Below are 18580 nucleotides of genomic sequence, written 5' to 3'. Positions count from 1 at the left end.
TTTCACCCTGTGAGCCAGGATGGTCTCGATCTCCTGACCTCATGATCCACCCGCCTTGGCCTCCCAAAGTGCTGGGATTACAGGTGTGAGCCACTGCACCTGGCCAACCTCTTTTGAATATTGTTTTATTTAGTGCAAATGTTTAATGTTAAAAACCAAAAGGATCCTCTGAGTTTTTGGTTTTTGAGTTTACAGGTAAACTACCAATCTGGTTTTTGGTTTTTGTTTGTTTGTTTGTTTGTTTTTGAGACAGGATCTGGCTCTTTCGCTAAGGCTGGAGTACAGTGGCACAATTTCAGCTCACTGAAACCCCTGCCCCAAGCCATCCTCCCACCTCAGCCTCCCAGGTAGCTGGGACTACAGACACAGGCCACCATGCCCAACTAATTTTTGTATTTTTTGTAGAAACAGGGTTTCACCATGTTTCCCAGGCTGGTCTCAAACTCCGGAACTCAAGCGATCCACCCACCTCGGTCTCCCACAGTGTCGGGATTACAGATATGAGCCACTGCGCTTGGCACTACCAATCTATTTATTGGTACTACCAATCTATGTGGTAGATTCTGGTATCCAAAGAGCAGTGGTCCCTGCCAGAAATCTGGTATATCATTTTTAGTAATTTTTGTTCATTCTGTAAATATTGGTGGCATTCCTACTGTGTGCAAGCACTGTTCTAGGTAATGTGGAGACTAAATTCACAAATTTAGAGAGTTTCTATTTTCTTCAAGAATTTAAAAAATTTAAGATGTAGAGGAATTTTGAAGACAGAGTAATTTTGACTGGAGGGATCAGAAAGTACTTGTCAAGGAAGGTTGCATCTGAGCAGGGCCCTGACAGATGAATGGGATTTTAGCGATAGAGCAAAGGGGAAAGAGCTTCACAGGTATAGACAGTAGTATGAACAAAAAGATGGAGTCAAAAAAGTAAATGCATGCCCTGGGAATCGTAGGTAGGCTGGTGTGGTTGGAGCGTGGGATCCACGAAACAATGGAGAGGAGATAAGGCCAAGCCCTCCAAAGCATGCCAAAACTTCTGGGTTTTTTAACAGTCATAGGGAAGTCAAAAGGTTCATGAGGGCAAGGACAAATGGGAGGTTATATATGACATATATTAAATACACAACTTCAGAAAGAATTAAACATTAAGTAGCAATCATCCGGGAGGAGATGCTAAGAGGAGAAAGTTTTTTTATTCTAGGTCGGGTGATTGGCATATATCAAGGCATAGAGGAAGCAATGAGGAATGCTTTTTGGGAGGGGGAATGGGGACAGTTTGTTTTGCTTAGTTAACGCCAACTCATGCTTGTATGTATACTTTGAAAGTCTTCCAATCTACAGAAAAAGTGAAAGAATAGAACAGTTAAATACAGGTATACTCTCCAACCTATATTCACAGCCCTCTAATTTTTAATGGCATAATGCAAATGTAAAGAAGAGAGCAGTTAATAAAACCAAATGGAAAAGAAACTTTTGGAGACAAAAAAGGGAGAAGGGTTCTATTTGTGGTTGTTTGAGTATACAACATGACTGCATTCAAAATTAAACCAGCAAAATAATATAGAATAGATGTGGAGGTTAGTTAGATCCCATAGTAATAATCCCTTAAATTCTGATTTGTACATTGAAGTTCATCTGTTTTATTATATTTTATTTCTTTTCTTTGAGACAGGGTCTCATTGTATCACCTAGGCTAGAGTGCAGTGGTGCAATTATGGCTCACCTCAGCCTTGGCCTCCCAGGCTTAGGTGATCCTCCCACCTCAGCCTCTTAGATAGTTGGGACTACAGGTGTGCGTCACCATGCCCAACTAATTTTTATATTTTTTTGTAGAGGTGGGGTTTCACTGTATTGCCAAGGCTGGTCTCAAACTCCTAGGCTTAAGTGATCTGCCCATGTTGGCCTCCCAAAGTGCTGGGATTACAGGCATGACCCACTGTGTCCAGCCTTAGTCCATCTGTTTTAAATCAATACTTCATATTTGGCAGGCAAACAACAATAACTTAGCAAATAAATAAATAAAAAGGATTTTGCTATTGCCAGTATTTGCCATGCCATGTATTTCTGCATTAACTTCTAGCTCATGCAGTTTGGGTTTTGTCAAAATAAAAAACCCCTTCGTGAAACTGGAGAAACAGCCACCTTCTCTTAAAGGTGATCGTACTTAGACACTGTTAACTAGCTAAAAACAAATCACAGCTTTCATATAAGTAAATCTCTTGGCTGGGTGTGGTGGTTCACACCTGTAATCCCAACACTTGGGGAGGGCGATGCAGGAGGATTACGTGAGGGCAGGAGTTCTAGACCAGCCTGGGCAACATAGCGAGATTGCGTCTCTACTAAAAATAAAAAAAAATTAGCCAGGTGTGGTAGCACCTACCTTTAGTCCAAGGTACTCAGGAGACTGAGGTGGAAGGATTACTTGAGCCCAGGAGGTCAAGACTGCAGTGAGCCGTGATTGTGCCACTGCACTCTAGCCTGGGTGACAGAGTGAGACCCTATCTCAAAAATAAATAAACAACAACAAAATAATAATAATTTGTTGTTGGACACCTTTCTTCTCTATGTCTCTTCTTCCTCCTTCCAGAACAGTTCAGACCTTTTCATTAGACTTGCATTTCAAAGTTCGAAATTCCTTTTGTCATCTAAACCCAGGAGCTTAGTTTGTGTTCCCTAATACTTGGGAAAGAAGAAGCACCAGACTAGGGGTAAAGATCTAAGCACTACCTGGGTCTTGGTGTCAATAAATAGTAAATATATTCTTCAAAAAGTTTTCACTGAAGCATATAGTACTAGGTCTTGTGCCTGTATAGTAGACAAACGGGTATGTAGATGCTAGAAATCATGTAGTGAAATCAGCCATAACCATAGTTGTAAAAGAAAACTGCAAACCTAAGATGTGAACAAACTTGTTAGGTTTCAGTGTTTTTAAAGCATTGGGTTAATGGTAAGTATACAATTTAGGTGAGTTTGAGGCTTTAGTCAGTATTTTGTAGACTCATCAGTTTAGAGTTATTCAAAATATTGATGATTTACTTGAAACAAAAGTACATTGACTTCTCTTAAAGCAGTAACAACATGCGTGTCTTTAAAATCCATGTCAGTAAGTTCTTCTGACTAGAACTTTACTCCCACAATCCGTAGTAGCACTGGATTGAATGCCATCTGGTGTGACTGGACCACCACTTCAGAAGTTCTTTAAATCAACATGTTTTAAATGGAAAACTAGGGCTAATACACTGTGACAAAAACACTTACTACAAATTGCTGATAATACAGTCAGTCCTTGCTGTTATACTACTATTAATATACCATTTCTAATAATAAATAGCATTTGGCTTTTATTTGGTTTTCATCACTGATCAAAGATAGATGATCCACTGCACCCCAAAATAAATATCAGTGTTCTCCCTTTACTCTCATTTCACATTTAAAGAGCAATGGCAAAGAGAATAAGCCACTTAGTGAAGAGGAAACAAAGATTTGGGTGATGATCTTAAAAGATTAGATAATATGTATATATGTGCATAAGGCAGAAAAATGGAGATAAATAATTCCCTAGAAGCAAACAACTTAATACCTTGAAGTAGAAAAGCATAGACACTGAAATAGAAATTCATAAGGGAAGTTGTCCAGATGTGTTTCTGAGAGAATGGAAGTACTTTTCACTGGCCTTGCACAGTGATAGAACTTTCTGTGATGTTGAAAATACTGTCTATCTCTACTGTTCAGTTTGGTCACCACTAACCACATGTGACTTTTGACATTTGAAATGTGGCTAGTACAACTGAGGAGCTGATGTTTTGTTTTTGTTTTAATTAATTAAATTTAATTAATTTATTTTTTATTTTTATTTATTTATTTATTTTGAGACAAAGTCTCACTATTGTTGCCCAGGCTGGAGTGCAATGGTGCGATCTCAGCTCACTGCAGCCTCCGCCTCCTGGGTTCAAGCAGTTAGTTCCCCTGTCTCAGCCTCCCGAGTAGCTGGGATTACAGGTGCCTGCCACCACGCCTGGCTAATTTTTTTTTTTTTTTTTTGAGACGGAGACTCGCTCTCTCACCAGGCAGAGTGCAGTGGCACAACGTCTGCTCACTGCAACCTCTGCCTCCTGGGTTCAACCAATTCTCTTGGCTCAGCCTCCCGAGTAGCTGGGATTACAGGTGCCTGCCACCACACCTGGCTAATTTTTGTATTTTTAGTAGAGACGGGGTTTCTCCACGTTGGCCAGACTGGACTCCTGACCTCAGGTGATCTGCCCGCATTGGCCTCCCAAAGTGCTGGGATTACAGGCGTGAGCCACTGCATCTGGCCTACTTTTTATATTCTTAGTAGAGACAGGGTGTCACCATGTTGACCAGGCTGGTCTTGAACTCCTGACCTCAGGTGATTCACCTGCCTCGGTCTCCCAGAGTGCTGGGATTACAGGCGTGAGCCACTGCGCTGGGCCAATTAATTTACTTTTAAATAGCAACTTGTGGCTAGTAACTGCCAAATCAGACAGTGCAAATATACAGTAAAGGTGGAGTAGTATCAAAATCAGAATCAGTGTGTTTGACCAGGTAAATTTTCATGTTCCCGAAATGTCTGTCTATCTCCAGATAGATGTTTAGGCCATGTAATGAGTTTGGTTATATTTTTTTGTTTGTTTTGTAACTGATTAATTATTCTAGTAAAAAGTGTAGAGAAGTGCAGCTTCAAAGCTGCAATAGCACTTAAGGAGCATCAGTCAAGTCCTCTCACCTCAGTTCATCTTCTGATCTCTCAGGCTTTTAAAACTCAGATGTTTGTTTCCACCTTGTCATGTTTCATTGCATCTTTGATCACTTCTGCAGCAGTTCTCCAGAGAAAAGATTATAGGTAGTAACTCATAATATCCCTTTGGTATCAAGAACTGGTATTTACTGTATACTTGTTGGCTAATATGTTTCATTATCTGGAGCTTGGGACTCATTGCCTTCAGGGTAACTGCCTCAGAGGCGACATGCTAATCCTTATGTGAGTTTCCCTTCCTTCTCTCCAGGGTGACACCATAAAAAAGAAAGAAAGAAAGAAAGAAAAAGACACTGTCCTTTTACCCCAGCCTTTGTGTCTCAGGAAGCAGATATATCCAGAATTATATGGTGGCTTTCTTCATATTGCTGAGGTTGTAGCAGTTAGGATAGAGATGATACGTACCTTATTGATTTGCAACTAGTACAAAGTTTAAATTAATTGAGAGCAAGCAACGAATTAGAAAAACTAAAAGAAATAAGTATACTCACATTCTGTACCTGTACACCTACCCCATTCGTTGCTGAAAACCCTGTGCCTGAATTAGTCTGCAGTTATTACTATCCACTTACCCATTTACAAGTGACACCAATATGAGAACTCTTGAAAACTAGAGATTGCCTTTCTCTGTAGTAAGGAGTGTGCTGTATGTACACTAAAGAAATGTTGTGTTCAGGCCGGGCGCGGTGGCTCAAGCCTGTAATCCCAGCACTTTGGGAGGCCGAGACGGGCGGATCACGAGGTCAGGAGATCGAGACCATCCTGGCTAACACGGTGAAACCCCGTCTCTACTAAAAATACAAAAACTAGCCGGGCGAGGTGGCGGGCGCCTGTAGTCCCAGCTACTCGGGAGGCTGAGGCAGGAGAATGGCGTAAACCCAGGAGGCGGAGCTTGCAGTGAGCTGAGATCTGGCCACTGCACTCCAGTCCGGGCGACAGAGCGAGACTCCGCCTCAAAAAAAAAAAAAAAAAAAAAAGAAATGTTGTGTTCTACAGAGAAACTTGATTGATTATGAGAATTATTGTTTTCTTCCGAGGTTTAGCAGCATATTGTTTAGTGGGATTTAGTTTATTATTTAGTTTAGATTTAGTGTCTTAATATCTGTTTTCCCTGTCTCCTAGAAGACTGTAACTACAGCTTCTATGATTACCACAAAGACACTACCTCTCGTCTTGAAAGCAGCAACTGCGACCATGCCTGCCTCTGTGGTGGGCCAGAGACCTACCATTGCTATGGTGACCGCCATCAACAGTCAGAAGGCTGTGCTCAGCACTGATGTGCAGAACACACCAGTCAACCTCCAGACGTCTAGTAAGGTCACTGGGCCTGGGGCAGAGGCTGTCCAAATTGTGGCAAAAAACACAGTCACTCTGGTAAGCCAGCAGCTGCTCCTCATGTGTGATCACGTGAGAAGGTTAGGATATGCATTTGTGTAGTATATCCCTTCTAGGCTCCTGCTGGATTTCTCAGTTTCCATCATTCTTCTAGCATACCAAATTCCCCTTTGGGGCTGACAAGGGAATATGGCATTTCTGCTCAAATCACTACAGAAGTGTCCTGACACCAAGGACCAAATTCAGTGCATTATCTGAGGTCAAAGTATGACTTGATTTTAGGGGGAAGGTCTCCTTCACAGAGGCATACACACTGTTTCATTTATGTCTCCCTCTCCCTTCACTCTGTCTACAGTGTTTTTCTGTGAAACTTGAGTGCTTAAACTCTCTTATGCTGTATTACTGCCTTGGTGAAAACTCACTGATGATTCTTTTAGTTTAATATCCCTTTAAATTGATTGTACCCAGAAAGTACTGGAGTTAGTTGAAGCACTTTAAAAATATTCAAGAAACTCACAAATTAACCGTGTCAGTGCCCAAGTTTTGTTCCGGAAAAAAAAAAACAAAAAAATCCCTTTAAGGAGGAAGTACTTGAACAAGAATTTTCATGAGAGTTCTAGGATCGAGCCATTTAGAAAACTGATATTCTCAGAAGCTTGGGAGAAATATATCTAAGTTTTGATGTAAAATTCCTTTAAAGTGGCACCTAAGAGCTCTTGGTGGCTTTTGAATGATACCAGTGGTGAGTGAAACTAGAGAGCGATAAAGTGAAGCGTCACCACTTACCCAGGAGTCCTTAGAGAAGCAACCAGGTCACTCAACCAGATACTGAGAGTTAGAAAATTTTCTGTAGGAATAAAGCCATTCACTGTTAGCTTGTATCAGGAAAAAGCCTATTTGGCTAAGCAGCAAGATTGATTTTACTTTGGATCCAGTCTTGACTTTTAAAATATATTAGTGCAAAAGTTCTTGAGTGTCAAAGAAAATTGTCTAAGATTTACTGAGCCTGCTCTGTTCTCCATTAGGTGTAGGAGGAAACAGAAATGTGGTTGGTTCGTTTTATAGGGTAAAGCACGCAGGTGGGAGAGTTAAAAAGTTTCCTAATGCAATGTTAATTCAGATGATAAACTTATGATGAAATGTTGTAGAAAATATTGTCTGATCCAAAGAGTAGTGATGCTAAAAATACTAGCTTTGATACTGAAGAGTGATTGTGCTCTCTGGTTTATTGATCTTCCTCATTTTTTTAGCAGGTTCAGGCAACACCTCCTCAGCCCATCAAAGTACCACAGTTTATCCCCCCTCCTAGACTCACTCCACGTCCAAACTTTCTTCCACAGGTGAGTAAACCAATGGCAAGCCCAGTGATAGGTTAGATGGGACAAAAACCCTCATGGGCTCTTTCTAAGTAGCCTGTAATGGGGCTTGTCAGCCCAGCTATCTATCCCACTTAGCTAAAAATTCTGACTGTTGATTTCTGTACCATGAAGAAACTTATTTTGTCATCATGGTTTATTAGCAATGACCAAAGGTAGTAGCAGGGGGAAGTAAAGGAAAGGGAACATTTTCTAAATTTAAAATAATTAAAACCATTATAAACCTTAAACTTACTAGAAGAATTTAGCCAAAGTCTGCCTGGCAGTGGGGAAAGAATGCAGTTAACACTTCTTATTTCTTTCCTACATGCCAAAAAGAGTAGGGAAGGAAACAACAGCTAAACTAACTAGTAGAAACCATTCTTCAGTTCTACCCTGGAAAGGATGGTTTTGAGCATCATGCATTAAGGCAAAGCCTTGCTTCTGAAGGCTCAGGCTAGGGGTCTGTACAGAGGACTTTCTCCCTAGGCCTGAGCAGCCCTGCATTACCATGTTCTTCTGAGAGTGTTCTTCCAGCAATTAGGCTAACTTTACCATTCCCAGTGCAAAATGTCAAGATTTCCCCATTCTGGGCCTTGAAGAGTGTTGACTTCCTTGGTAGAAAGGCTGTGAGAGTTCCCATCTGAGGCCCTAGTTTTCAGACAAAGAGAGAAGAAGAAGGAGTTTTGTGGTTCGGTGGTGTAAATGATTTCCACGTAGCCTCTGGAGAGAGATTGGGCAATGCTAATACTAGATAAGATGATTTCACTTGTTTATCAGATAAATCCTTAATAAATACCTTAATAAATACCTCACAGGGTAGTCTGAGAGAGCCCATGGGAGGGATACCTGCCTTTTTTTTTTTTTTTTTTTTTTTTTTTTTTTGCAATGGAGTCTCGCTTCCATCACACAGGCTGGAGTGCAGTGGCGTGATCTCAGCTCACTGCAATCTCCACCTCCCAGGTTCAAGCCATTCTCCTTCCTCAGCCTTCCGAGTAGCTGGGGATTACATGCATGTGCCACCATGCCTGGCTAATTTTTGTATTTTTAGTAGAGACGGGTTTGCCATGTTGGCCAGGCTGGTCACAAACTCCTGACCTCAGGGTGGTCCACCTGCCTCGGCCTCCCAAAGTGCTGGGATTACAGGCCTGAGCCACTGTGCCCAGCCTACCTGCCTATTAGAGTATTAGAGAAGGTTCCTTCAAGCTTTCTTTGATGAGTTGACATTCATTCTGACCTAAAATCCTGGCTGAGTTAGCCTGATAAAACTTTGGAAGAAGGATAAAAATGTCCCAGGCAGAGGACAGAACATGTATGTAGTTCCAGGGTGGAGAAATGCATTAAGTTTAAAGAACCAAAGGAGGTTTGCTGTGGCTGAGCACAGAGGGCCATGTGGCTCATGCAGGCTAGAGTTAGAGTTGAGGTTGGAGAAGTCCACTGGGGCCAGAGCTGGTAGAATATTGTAAGCTATGCAGGAACCTGGGCCTTATCCTAAGAGCAGCAGGCATTCATTAAAGCTTTTCAGGCAAGCACTTGATGTGGTCAGATTTATGTTTTAGAAAATTCTTCTTGCCTCTGTGCAGAGAATAAATTGGGAATGGTCAAGACTGTGGGTAGGAAGAACAGTTAAGACATTGTCAGTAATGGTATTAACCAATGTTTAGAGAATCTTGCTACATACTAGGTACTATACTAGGCACTTATATGGGGTATCTATTTTAATTGTTACAACAACCCTATGCAAATAGGTATTACTCTTTTTAGGGTAAGGAATCTAAGATTTAGTCCATGTTTTTCAAACAGTGGATCATGACCCACTTGTTGTGAAAGCAATTTAGTGGATTGTAACCAGAGTGTTTAAATAAAATGAATAGAATAGAATAGAATAGGAACTGTTAAGAGTACATAGCACATACTGTGTTCTCTGTTTCAGAAAGTTTTTGTTTTTAGAGATGTATGTCTATAGGTGCATGCTGATTACAGAGTAAAATACATTTCTTACTGTTAGTAGCACCCACCACAGGGTTGTTTTAAGTTCAGCCAAACATTCATAGCAACAAGACTTTCATGGGCCACACTTGGCACCAGTCTACTTGGAATGATACAGGACAGAAACCACAGCTTGTGAGCAAGATAGCATCAGACATTTGTCTTCAATGAGTCCATACAGCAGTCCCTACAGCGGTCCAAGGATAGCTCAGGTGTAAGGAAATAAGCTGCTTCCCTAAGACAATGGGAAAGCCACTTTGGCATAGAAGCCTTATGCCCACAGGAGCCAATGTATCTTATAAAAACTACATAGGCATGGCTTTCAAGGTCCCCACAATGGATGTGCCCAAGTTATAAGAGTCACCCCACTTAGGGAAGCCCAGATCATGGGGTCCCCTCAAGCCCATCCAGATTTGATTTAGCAATAAGGGATTTTTTTTTTTTTTAAGATGGGGTCTCACTCTATGACCCAGGCTGGAGTGCAGTGGCACTATCTCAGCTCACTGCAACCTCCACGTCCCAGGTTCAAGGAATTCTCCTGTCTCAGCCTCTCAAGTAGCTGGGATTACAAGTGTGTGCCACCATGCCTGGCTAATTTTTGTATTTTTAGTAGAGACGGGGTATCACCATGTTGGCCAGGCTGGTCTCAAACTCCTGGCCTCAAGTGATCCACCAGCCTCAGCCTCCCAAAGTGTTGGGATTACGGGTGTGAGCCACTGTGCCCAGCCAGTAGGGGGTCATTTTTATAAGCAGTTTTGCCTAGTAATATAGTTGATATTCTTACCCTTACCAGGTTTCCAGGAGAGCAGAGTTAAAGAGTTAATTGAAGGTCAAGCCTCATGCATAAGGGGAAAGGGTTTTGCTCACAGGGTCACAGTTATAAAAGTTTGAAAAATACTGGCTTATGGCTGGCCGCAGTGGCTCACACCTGTAATCCCAGCACTCTGGGAGGCGAAGGCGGGTGGATCCTGAGGTCAGAAGATCGATACCATCCTGGCCAACATGGTGAAACCCTGTCTGTACTAAAAATACAAAATTAGCTGGGTGTGGTGGCGTGTGCCTGTAGCCCCAGCTACTCGGGAGGCTGGGGCAGGAGAATCACTTGAACCTGGGAGCCGGAGGCTGCCATGAGCCGAGATCGCGCCACTGCACTCCAGCCTGGCAACAGAGCGAGACTCCATCTCAACAACAACAACAACAACAAAACTGGCTTATAAAAATCAAGTATGTTACCTGAGGTTACACAGCCAGTGAGTGGTAGAACCAGGATTTGAACCCAAGCAAGGCTGACCTCATGTTTTTAACTGTAACTTTTTTTCACTGTTTTTAGTGAGCCACACATAAACTAGGATAGTGGATAGTAGAGTGAGGATAGAAGTAGACAGATTTGAGAAGTATTTAGAGAGTAGAGGGTGGAGCAGAAATCATTAAGAGTGATTCCGAAGTTTGTCAAGAAAAGGTCTCTTACTGAGGCAATTATAGGAGGAAGAGAGGATTGGAAGAAGAAATTAATGAGTCTTAGACATGTTGATTTTGAACTTATGAGATACTCAAGTTGAATATAATTCTGAAGTTCAGGAAATGTCTCAGGTTCTGAGGTAAAAATGTGAAAGTCTTCAGTACACAGATGGTAATTGAAGCCGTGACATGGGCGAAAGGTCCTAGGAATAATGGGAACATTGGGAAGAAAAGCGGTACCATGGGAAAAAATCCTAAGAAATAGTCACATTTAGGATGAGGCAGAGGAAGAGTAAGCCCACAAAGGAGACCAAGAGGAGGAGTGGCCAAGAACAGGGAGTTAGAGGGCCAGAAATGGGGGTAAGCTGAAGCTGTGGATATGAAGAAATTTCAAATATGAGTTAAGGCTATTGGCAACATTATGACTATACTATGCACAAGTTCTGGGTGGGACCAGTCTCTGGATTAGGCCTTTGAGCTCAACCAGAAGAGGTGGCGTGGTGTAGAAGAGGAAGCTCAGGGTTTACAATCAAAAGCTGTGTTCTAGGGTGAGGTATGAACCTCAAGAGCTGATGAGTCTTATATAAGATTGTATGCCCTGAGGTCTATAGAATTAATATACCAAAATGAACATTAGTAAGTATATTAAATACTATTTCATACATAGGGTGTGGAAGATTTGCTTTTATAGGACTTGAGCAGCGTAAGTAATACAATAATTATTCTCTCTTTCCCCTATAGGTTCGACCCAAGCCTGTGGCCCAGAATAACATTCCTATTGCCCCAGCACCACCTCCCATGCTCGCAGCTCCTCAGCTTATCCAGAGGCCTGTCATGCTGACCAAGTTCACCCCCACAACCCTTCCCACATCCCAGAATTCCATCCACCCCGTCCGTGTCGTCAATGGGCAGACTGCAACCATAGCCAAAACGTTCCCCATGGCCCAGCTCACCAGCATTGTGATAGCTACTCCAGGGACCAGACTCGCTGGACCTCAAACTGTACAGCTTAGCAAGCCAAGTCTTGAAAAACAGGTACAGGCAGAGTATGTACCTGCTCTGGGCAGTAGCCTTGCCTTTGAGGCATTTGGCTGCTGGGCTCTCTCTAAATACATTTTCTCAAGGGCTCTTCATCTCACCACCATTGTCAGTAAGATGTCGCTTATGTGCGATAATTCATCCATGTGCAGAAGGGTCATTCTTACTGAAGAAAGTTGGGTTGCTTTTCCCACCATCCCCTCGTAGATGGGCTGGGATTCCTGTGTGAGTGAGCTCCCCCTGGTGGTTCTGATGGGGAAATTCACAGGCTCTGCTACCCTCTGTCAGGAAACACAGATGAGGTAGTAAACAGAAAACGCCATGTTAGTTTCGGCCCAATAAGAATCCAGATAAAGACAGGACTGTGAAAGTTAGAAAGAATAAACAAAACAGGGAAAGGGATTTCATTTCAAAGACTTTTCTTTGATTGTTACAGATAACGGGGAGCCAAACAAAAAAAAATTAAAATTTCCAAAAAGCATTCTGTTAACTTTAGAGGATGCAGACATTTTAGCTCGAATATTGAAACATTTCATTTATATTTCCTGAAGTCAGATTTTATCTTAAAAAACGAGGCTAGAGACATACAAGTAACCTGCAAAAATACTTGAAGATTCTGTAGCAGAAAGACCTCTGAAAACAACAAAAAGGACTTATAGGCAGTTGTCGTATCCTATTTGAAAAACGACTAGTGATGAGAAAGAAGAATTTGGCAAAGAAAAGCATTCTCTCTCAAGAAAGTTGCTTTAAAAAGTCATCGACCTTTTTCTAATTGTTCAGTCTTGACTTCTCATTTATCTGAAAATTGTGGTGATCCTGAATCTTCTGCTTCTGGATGGACCATGATTCAGAGAAGCTGTTCAGATGCTGCCTGCTGCCTTAGTCTTCTTGAGCAGAGGCACCTATGCATAGAGTACTAGGCCTTATACCCAGGCAGCTCACAAATGCAGTAGACCTTGCACTCAAGAAGCTCTAGGTATCAAAATCTGTGCTTAGGAAACACAAGAACACATACATCTCAATTCCTGGGGAACCTATTCAAACCCCAGGAAGTGCTTTAAGAAACATTCAGAAATAAATTACTTGTTGTTATTATTTTTTGAGACAGAGTTTTGCTCTTGTTGCCCAGGCTGGAGTGCAATGGCACGATCTCAGCTCACCGCAACCTCCACCTCCCAGGTTCAAGCGATTCTCCTTGCCTCAGCCTCCTGAGTAGCTGGGATTACAGGCGTGAGCCACCACACCTGGCTAATTTTAATATTTTTAGTAGAGACGGGGTTTCTCCATGTCAGTCAGGCTGGTCTCAAACTCCCAACCTCAGGTGACTTGCCTGCCTTGGCCTCCCAAAGTGCTGGGATTACAGGCATGAGCCACCACGCCCAGCCCAGAAATAAATTATTTACACATATTTTAAAACAGAAAATTTCAAACTTATCGACAGCAGAACTTTGGTATTAAGCTACTGAGAGTCAGATGCTCAAGCTTATGAGTTTGGGTGGGGACATGTTGTCTTGCACTGGCTCTCAAAGAACCGCTGAGGAGCCTCAGTGTTCCACAGAACCTGCTTTCACAACACTATTTTAGGTTATTAAATATTATTTCTCTTTACCTCTTCTTTTGATAAAGGTATTTTTAGGAGACAAATTATTTTGGTTTCATTTTTACATTCCTTTTCTGATTACAAAGATAATACAAGTTCATTTTTAAAACAGATTCAGGCATTACAAAAATATGAATTGTAGAAAGTGCTTTTCCGCATAATCTAAAGAGAGGATAAACTTTTATCATAATTTTACCCCCAAGAGTTAATTACTATTAACAGTTTCGATTATATTCTTACAGATTTTTTTTTCGTTTCCTTTTTTTTTTGAGACAGAGTTTTACTCTTGTCATCCAGGCTGGAGTGCAATGGTGGGATCTCGGCTCACTGCAATCTCCACCTCCCGGATTCAAACAATTCTCCTGCCTCAGCCTACTGAGTAGCTGAGATTACAGGTGCCCACCACCTTACCCGGCTAATTTTTGTATTTTTAGTAGAGACGGGGTTTCACCGTGTTAGCCAGGCTGGTCTCGAACTCCTGACCTCAGGTGACCCACTTGCCTTGGCCTCCCAAAGTGGTGGGATTACAAGCGTGAGCCACCACGCCTGTCCCCCAGATATTTTCTATGTACATGTAAAACATTTTTTAAGCGAAAACCAAAATCAAACTATATATTTTGTAATTTGTTTTTTTTCCTACTTTAATAGATCTTAAACATCTTTTCATGTCCTGGCCTTCATGTTGATAGAGCTTTTTATTTTAATTATAATATTACAAAAAGATATCCTTGAATTATTAAGAATTAAAATAATTTCTTTTGTAGCAGTAAATTTCTTGTTCTCTCTTCTTTTTTTTTTTTTTTTTTTTTTTTTTTGAGTGCAGTGGCACCATCTTGGCTCACTGTAAGCTCTGCCTCCCGGGTTCACACCATTCTCCTGCCTCAATCTCCCAAGTAGCTGGGACTGCAGGCGCCCGCCACCACACCCGGCTAATTTTTTTTATTTTTAGTAGAGACAGGGTTTCACTGTGTTAGCCAGGATGGTCTCGATCTCCTGACCTTGTGATCCGCCCACCTCAGCCTCCTGAAGTGCTGAGATTACAGGCGTGAACACCGCGCCCAGTCAGTGTTCTCTCTTCTTTTTGGTCTAATAAAGGATTTCAGTCATTGTTATTTTAGTTTGCTGGGCAGCCTGGTGTAATAGTCTTAGAGGTTACCAAGCCCAATCAGCAGAGACTCTCTTTACACTAGATTGCATTCTCTGGATTCTCTTACTTTGTTTCTTTCAACTAGCCTTCTTTTCTATTTATATTTCATTTCCAGTATCACATTTATAGCCAGTAAGAGATATCATAGATCTTAGAGCTAAAGGTAAAACAATGTAATGTTTGTAGCCATGGAAGAACCTGTTCACAGAGTTACCAAACCTGTATCCAACGTTCTCTCTATGACCAGGCTAAATGGGTTCCCTTTTGCTTTCTGCTATTCCCTTTAGATAATAACATCATTCATTTAATAAAAATGTGTTAAGTGCCGGTTGCTATGCTGCATGTGGTGTCTATATATAAGGTGGATAAACTAAAGCCTGTACCGTCACGGAACTCGGTTTCCAGTGTGTTTGGAGCAGGCACTGAGGCTGTGTCTCCAGGCGAAGGAAGCATGGCCTCCCACATTGGCATAGGAATGGGAGAAGGCAACGCCAGTTATAACAGCAGTGGTCTCATGTGTCCTTCCCCTGTCAGACATAACCAACTTCCTTATCCACCCCAGATAAGAGATCTTATCCCTTATTGGAAACCACATTACATTGTGGCTCTGAGAAAACAAGTGGTAGGGTTTAAAAATCTCTGAAGCTGAAGACTTGTTTTAGACAGAAAAGTAGATGAAGCCGGAAGACTTATGATAGAGCCTCCACATCACCTCCCTTTGTGTCCTTGTCCTCTCCAGTGCTCTAAAATGGGGCTAACAGCTGTTGGTGATGAAATGAGATAAGGTATTTAATGTTTATTAGACTGTGCCTGATGGAGTTCTCAGGAATTATGTTTCTTTCTTCTCCACCCCACTGCACACCCTGCAACAAAGACTTCTATGTATGTCGTCAAGGCGGAGCTACTGAAAAATATCCAAGGTTCTGTGGGGAAAAAAATTGCCACATTACCATAAATATTTTTCATAGGAATCTGCACAGTATCTTCTAAAGAGGAGTACTTGCAAGATAATAATATTATCCGATGTATTATCTTCAAATTTCTGTTTTCCCTGTTTAGTAAACCCGTGCTGATGCCTCCCGTTACCCCAGTTTAATACTGGTGCTATAGTAAGGAAAATAGATCCAAGTGACCAAACCATGGGTTTTGCTTTGCGTTCAATCCCAATCTGGATGAACAAAATTATTTGGACATTTATTTGCATCTGCCTAACTTTGATTTTTCATGCAGACAAATATATAAAGTGTACTTGATTAACTTCATTCTAGGTTTGTGCAGAGTTTTTGGATTCTTTTATGATACCAAAAAGAACAGGAGTTGCAAATTCTGATAACCGTGGGTTCGAAGAGGAGATGTAAGTGAGTGAAACAGGCTAGGAGTAAACAACTGGATTTTTTATGTATTTTTCCACTTTCAGTGGGAACATGAGTATAAGAGATATCCCATGTTTATTCTTAATTCCCCTTTAAAATAATAAGTAAGACAAGCATGATAATAATTTACAATAGAAAATGGAAGAAACTGTGGCAAACTGCACAGTAATATGCTTCATCTCAAGGAAGCAGCTGCTGCTTGGCAATAACAAACTTTTATCACATGGAGACTTTTTCAAGAAAAGCCTGAAATCCAGATGTTTTTAAAAGTTGCCTAGTTGTTAAAATACTGGTAACTGTTTAAACACCATATAGGCAGAAAATAACATCTGCAAGACAACTTCGAGTCTGTGTAATGGTTTATAATCTCAGATAGAGACCAAACTTTAGGTGCATCAAAGAGATATCCATGAATTCTTTTTTGTTTTCTAATCCAATGTTTTTTTTTAAATTGAGGTGAAATCACATAAAATTAATCATTTTAGAGTAACAGTTCAGTAGCATTTACTATATTCACAGTATTGTGCAACCACCACTTCTATTAAGTTCTACAATGTTTTCATTACCCCAAAATAAAACCCAGTATCCATTAAGCAGTTACTTAACTTTTGCCCTCCACCCTGCCACTGGCAATCACCAATCTGCTTTCTGTCTCCATAGATTTACCTGTTCTGGATATTTCATATACATAGAATCATACAATATGTGATATTTTATGTCTGGCTGCTTTCACTTAGCGTGTTTTTGAGAGTCATCCATATGGTAATACGTATCAGTGCCCTCTTCTGTTTTAAATGGCTGAATAATATTCCATGACATGTATATACCACAATTTGTTTATTCATTCATCTGTTGATAGACCTAGGAAATCATAAGACATTGGTTGGTTCCACTTTTTGGCTGTTGTGAATAGTACTGCTGTGAACATTCATGTGCAAGCATTTGAATGACTACTTGTTTTCAGTTCTTTGGGGTATATACCTAGGAGTAGAAATTGCTAGGTCATACAGTAATTCTGCTCAGCTATTTGAAGAACTGCCAAACTGTTTTCCACAGCAGCTGAATCATTTTTCATTCCCAACAGCGGTACATGAGCGTTCCATTTTCTCCACATCCTTACCACACCTATTACTTTCCTTTTTTTTTCATTTATAGCCATTTCAGTGGGTGCAAAGTAGTGTTGATGTGCATTTCCCTAATGACTAATGATGGTAAGCATCTTTTCATGTGCTTCTTGGCCATTTGTACATCAATGAAAAAAGGTCTATTCAAATCCTCGGCCAATTTTTAAATTGGGTTGTTTTTCTGTTCTTGAGTTGTAAGAGTTCTTTATATAATCTGGATACTAGACCCTTACCAGATACATGATTTACAAATATTTTCTCCCGTTCCGTAGTTTGCCTTTTTGCTTTCTTGATACAGTCCTTTGATACACTGCTGATTTTTGTCTTGATCTTGTACCCTACAACTTTGCTGAATTTGTTTATTAGCTCTAGTACTTGTTTTATGGATTCTTTGAGTTTTTTTCTGTGTAGGATCATGTCATCTGTAAATAGAGGTTTACATCTTCCTTTCCAGTTTGGGTGTCTTTTATTTCTTTTTCTTGCCTAATTGCTCTGTGCTAAACTTCCAGTACAATATCAAATAGCAATGGTGAAAGCAAACATTCTTGTCTTGTCGCTGATCTCAAGTGGAAAGTTTTCACCATTGAGTATGATGTTAGCTGTGTTTTCATAAATGTTTTTTCTAAAGTCAAGGAAATTCCCTTTTATTCCAAGCTTTCTGAGTGTTTTTATGAACAGATACTTGAATTTTTTAAATAAAAAATGTATGTGTATAAGGTATACAATATGATGGTTTGATATACATAGTAATATGATTAATATAATCAAGCTAATTAATATATCTATCTCCTCACATAGTTAACCTTTTCTGTGTGTGTAGTGGGGTGCTACATTTTGACAAATGCTTTTTCTACACCAGTTGAGATGTCATGGTTTTTTTTTCCCCTTTGGTTCTGTTAACGTGGTATATTATATTGATTTTCTTACGTGGAACCACCCTTCCATTCTTGGGATAAATCTGGCTTTGTCATGGTGTATCATCATTTTAATATGCTCTTGAATTCAGTTTACTGGTATTTTATTGAGGAACTTTGTTGTTGTTGAGGGTTTTTGCATCTATATTCATAAGGGATATTGGTCTGTAATTTTCTATTCTTTTTGTTTTTGCTTTTCTGGAGGCAGGGTCTCGCTCTGTTACCCAGCCTGGAGTATAGTGGTGCAATTGCTGCTCACTGCAGCCTCAACCTTCCAGGCTCAAGTGATCCTCGCATTTCAGCCTCCCAAGTAGCTAGGACTACAGGTATGCACCACCATCTCTGGCTAATTTTTTTACATTTTTTTGTAGAGATGGGGTCTCACTTTCTTGCCCAGGCTGATCTTGAACTTCCAGGCTCAAGTGATCCCCCGACCTTGGCTTCCCAAAGTGTTGGAATTTTAGGCATGAGCCACCA

The 18580-nt window shown here is 40.8% G+C and overlaps 1 protein-coding gene across 3 annotated transcripts in view; it reads left to right on the top strand.

Annotated features, from left to right (window-relative positions):
- PHF21A (PHD finger protein 21A) overlaps window positions 1–18580 on the top strand; it is a 196625-nt gene that overhangs the window by 146931 nt on the left and 31114 nt on the right. For 2 of the 3 annotated variants that reach the window (XM_011963302.1, XM_011963300.1), the window contains 3 exons: window positions 5893–6144; window positions 7356–7445; window positions 11649–11942. In XM_011963302.1, the coding sequence (XP_011818692.1) occupies window positions 5893–6144; window positions 7356–7445; window positions 11649–11942 (636 nt within the window). The remainder of the gene's footprint in view (window positions 1–5892; window positions 6145–7355; window positions 7446–11648; window positions 11943–18580) is intronic. The other variant, XM_011963301.1, reaches the window with a different exon arrangement.

Source organism: Colobus angolensis, unplaced genomic scaffold (assembly GCF_000951035.1).
Source record: "Colobus angolensis palliatus isolate OR3802 unplaced genomic scaffold, Cang.pa_1.0 Scaffold61, whole genome shotgun sequence".
Classification (NCBI taxonomy): domain Eukaryota; kingdom Metazoa; phylum Chordata; class Mammalia; order Primates; family Cercopithecidae; genus Colobus; species Colobus angolensis.
Note: the sequence above shows the minus strand (reverse complement) of the source record. Positions and strands in the feature narration are given on the sequence as shown.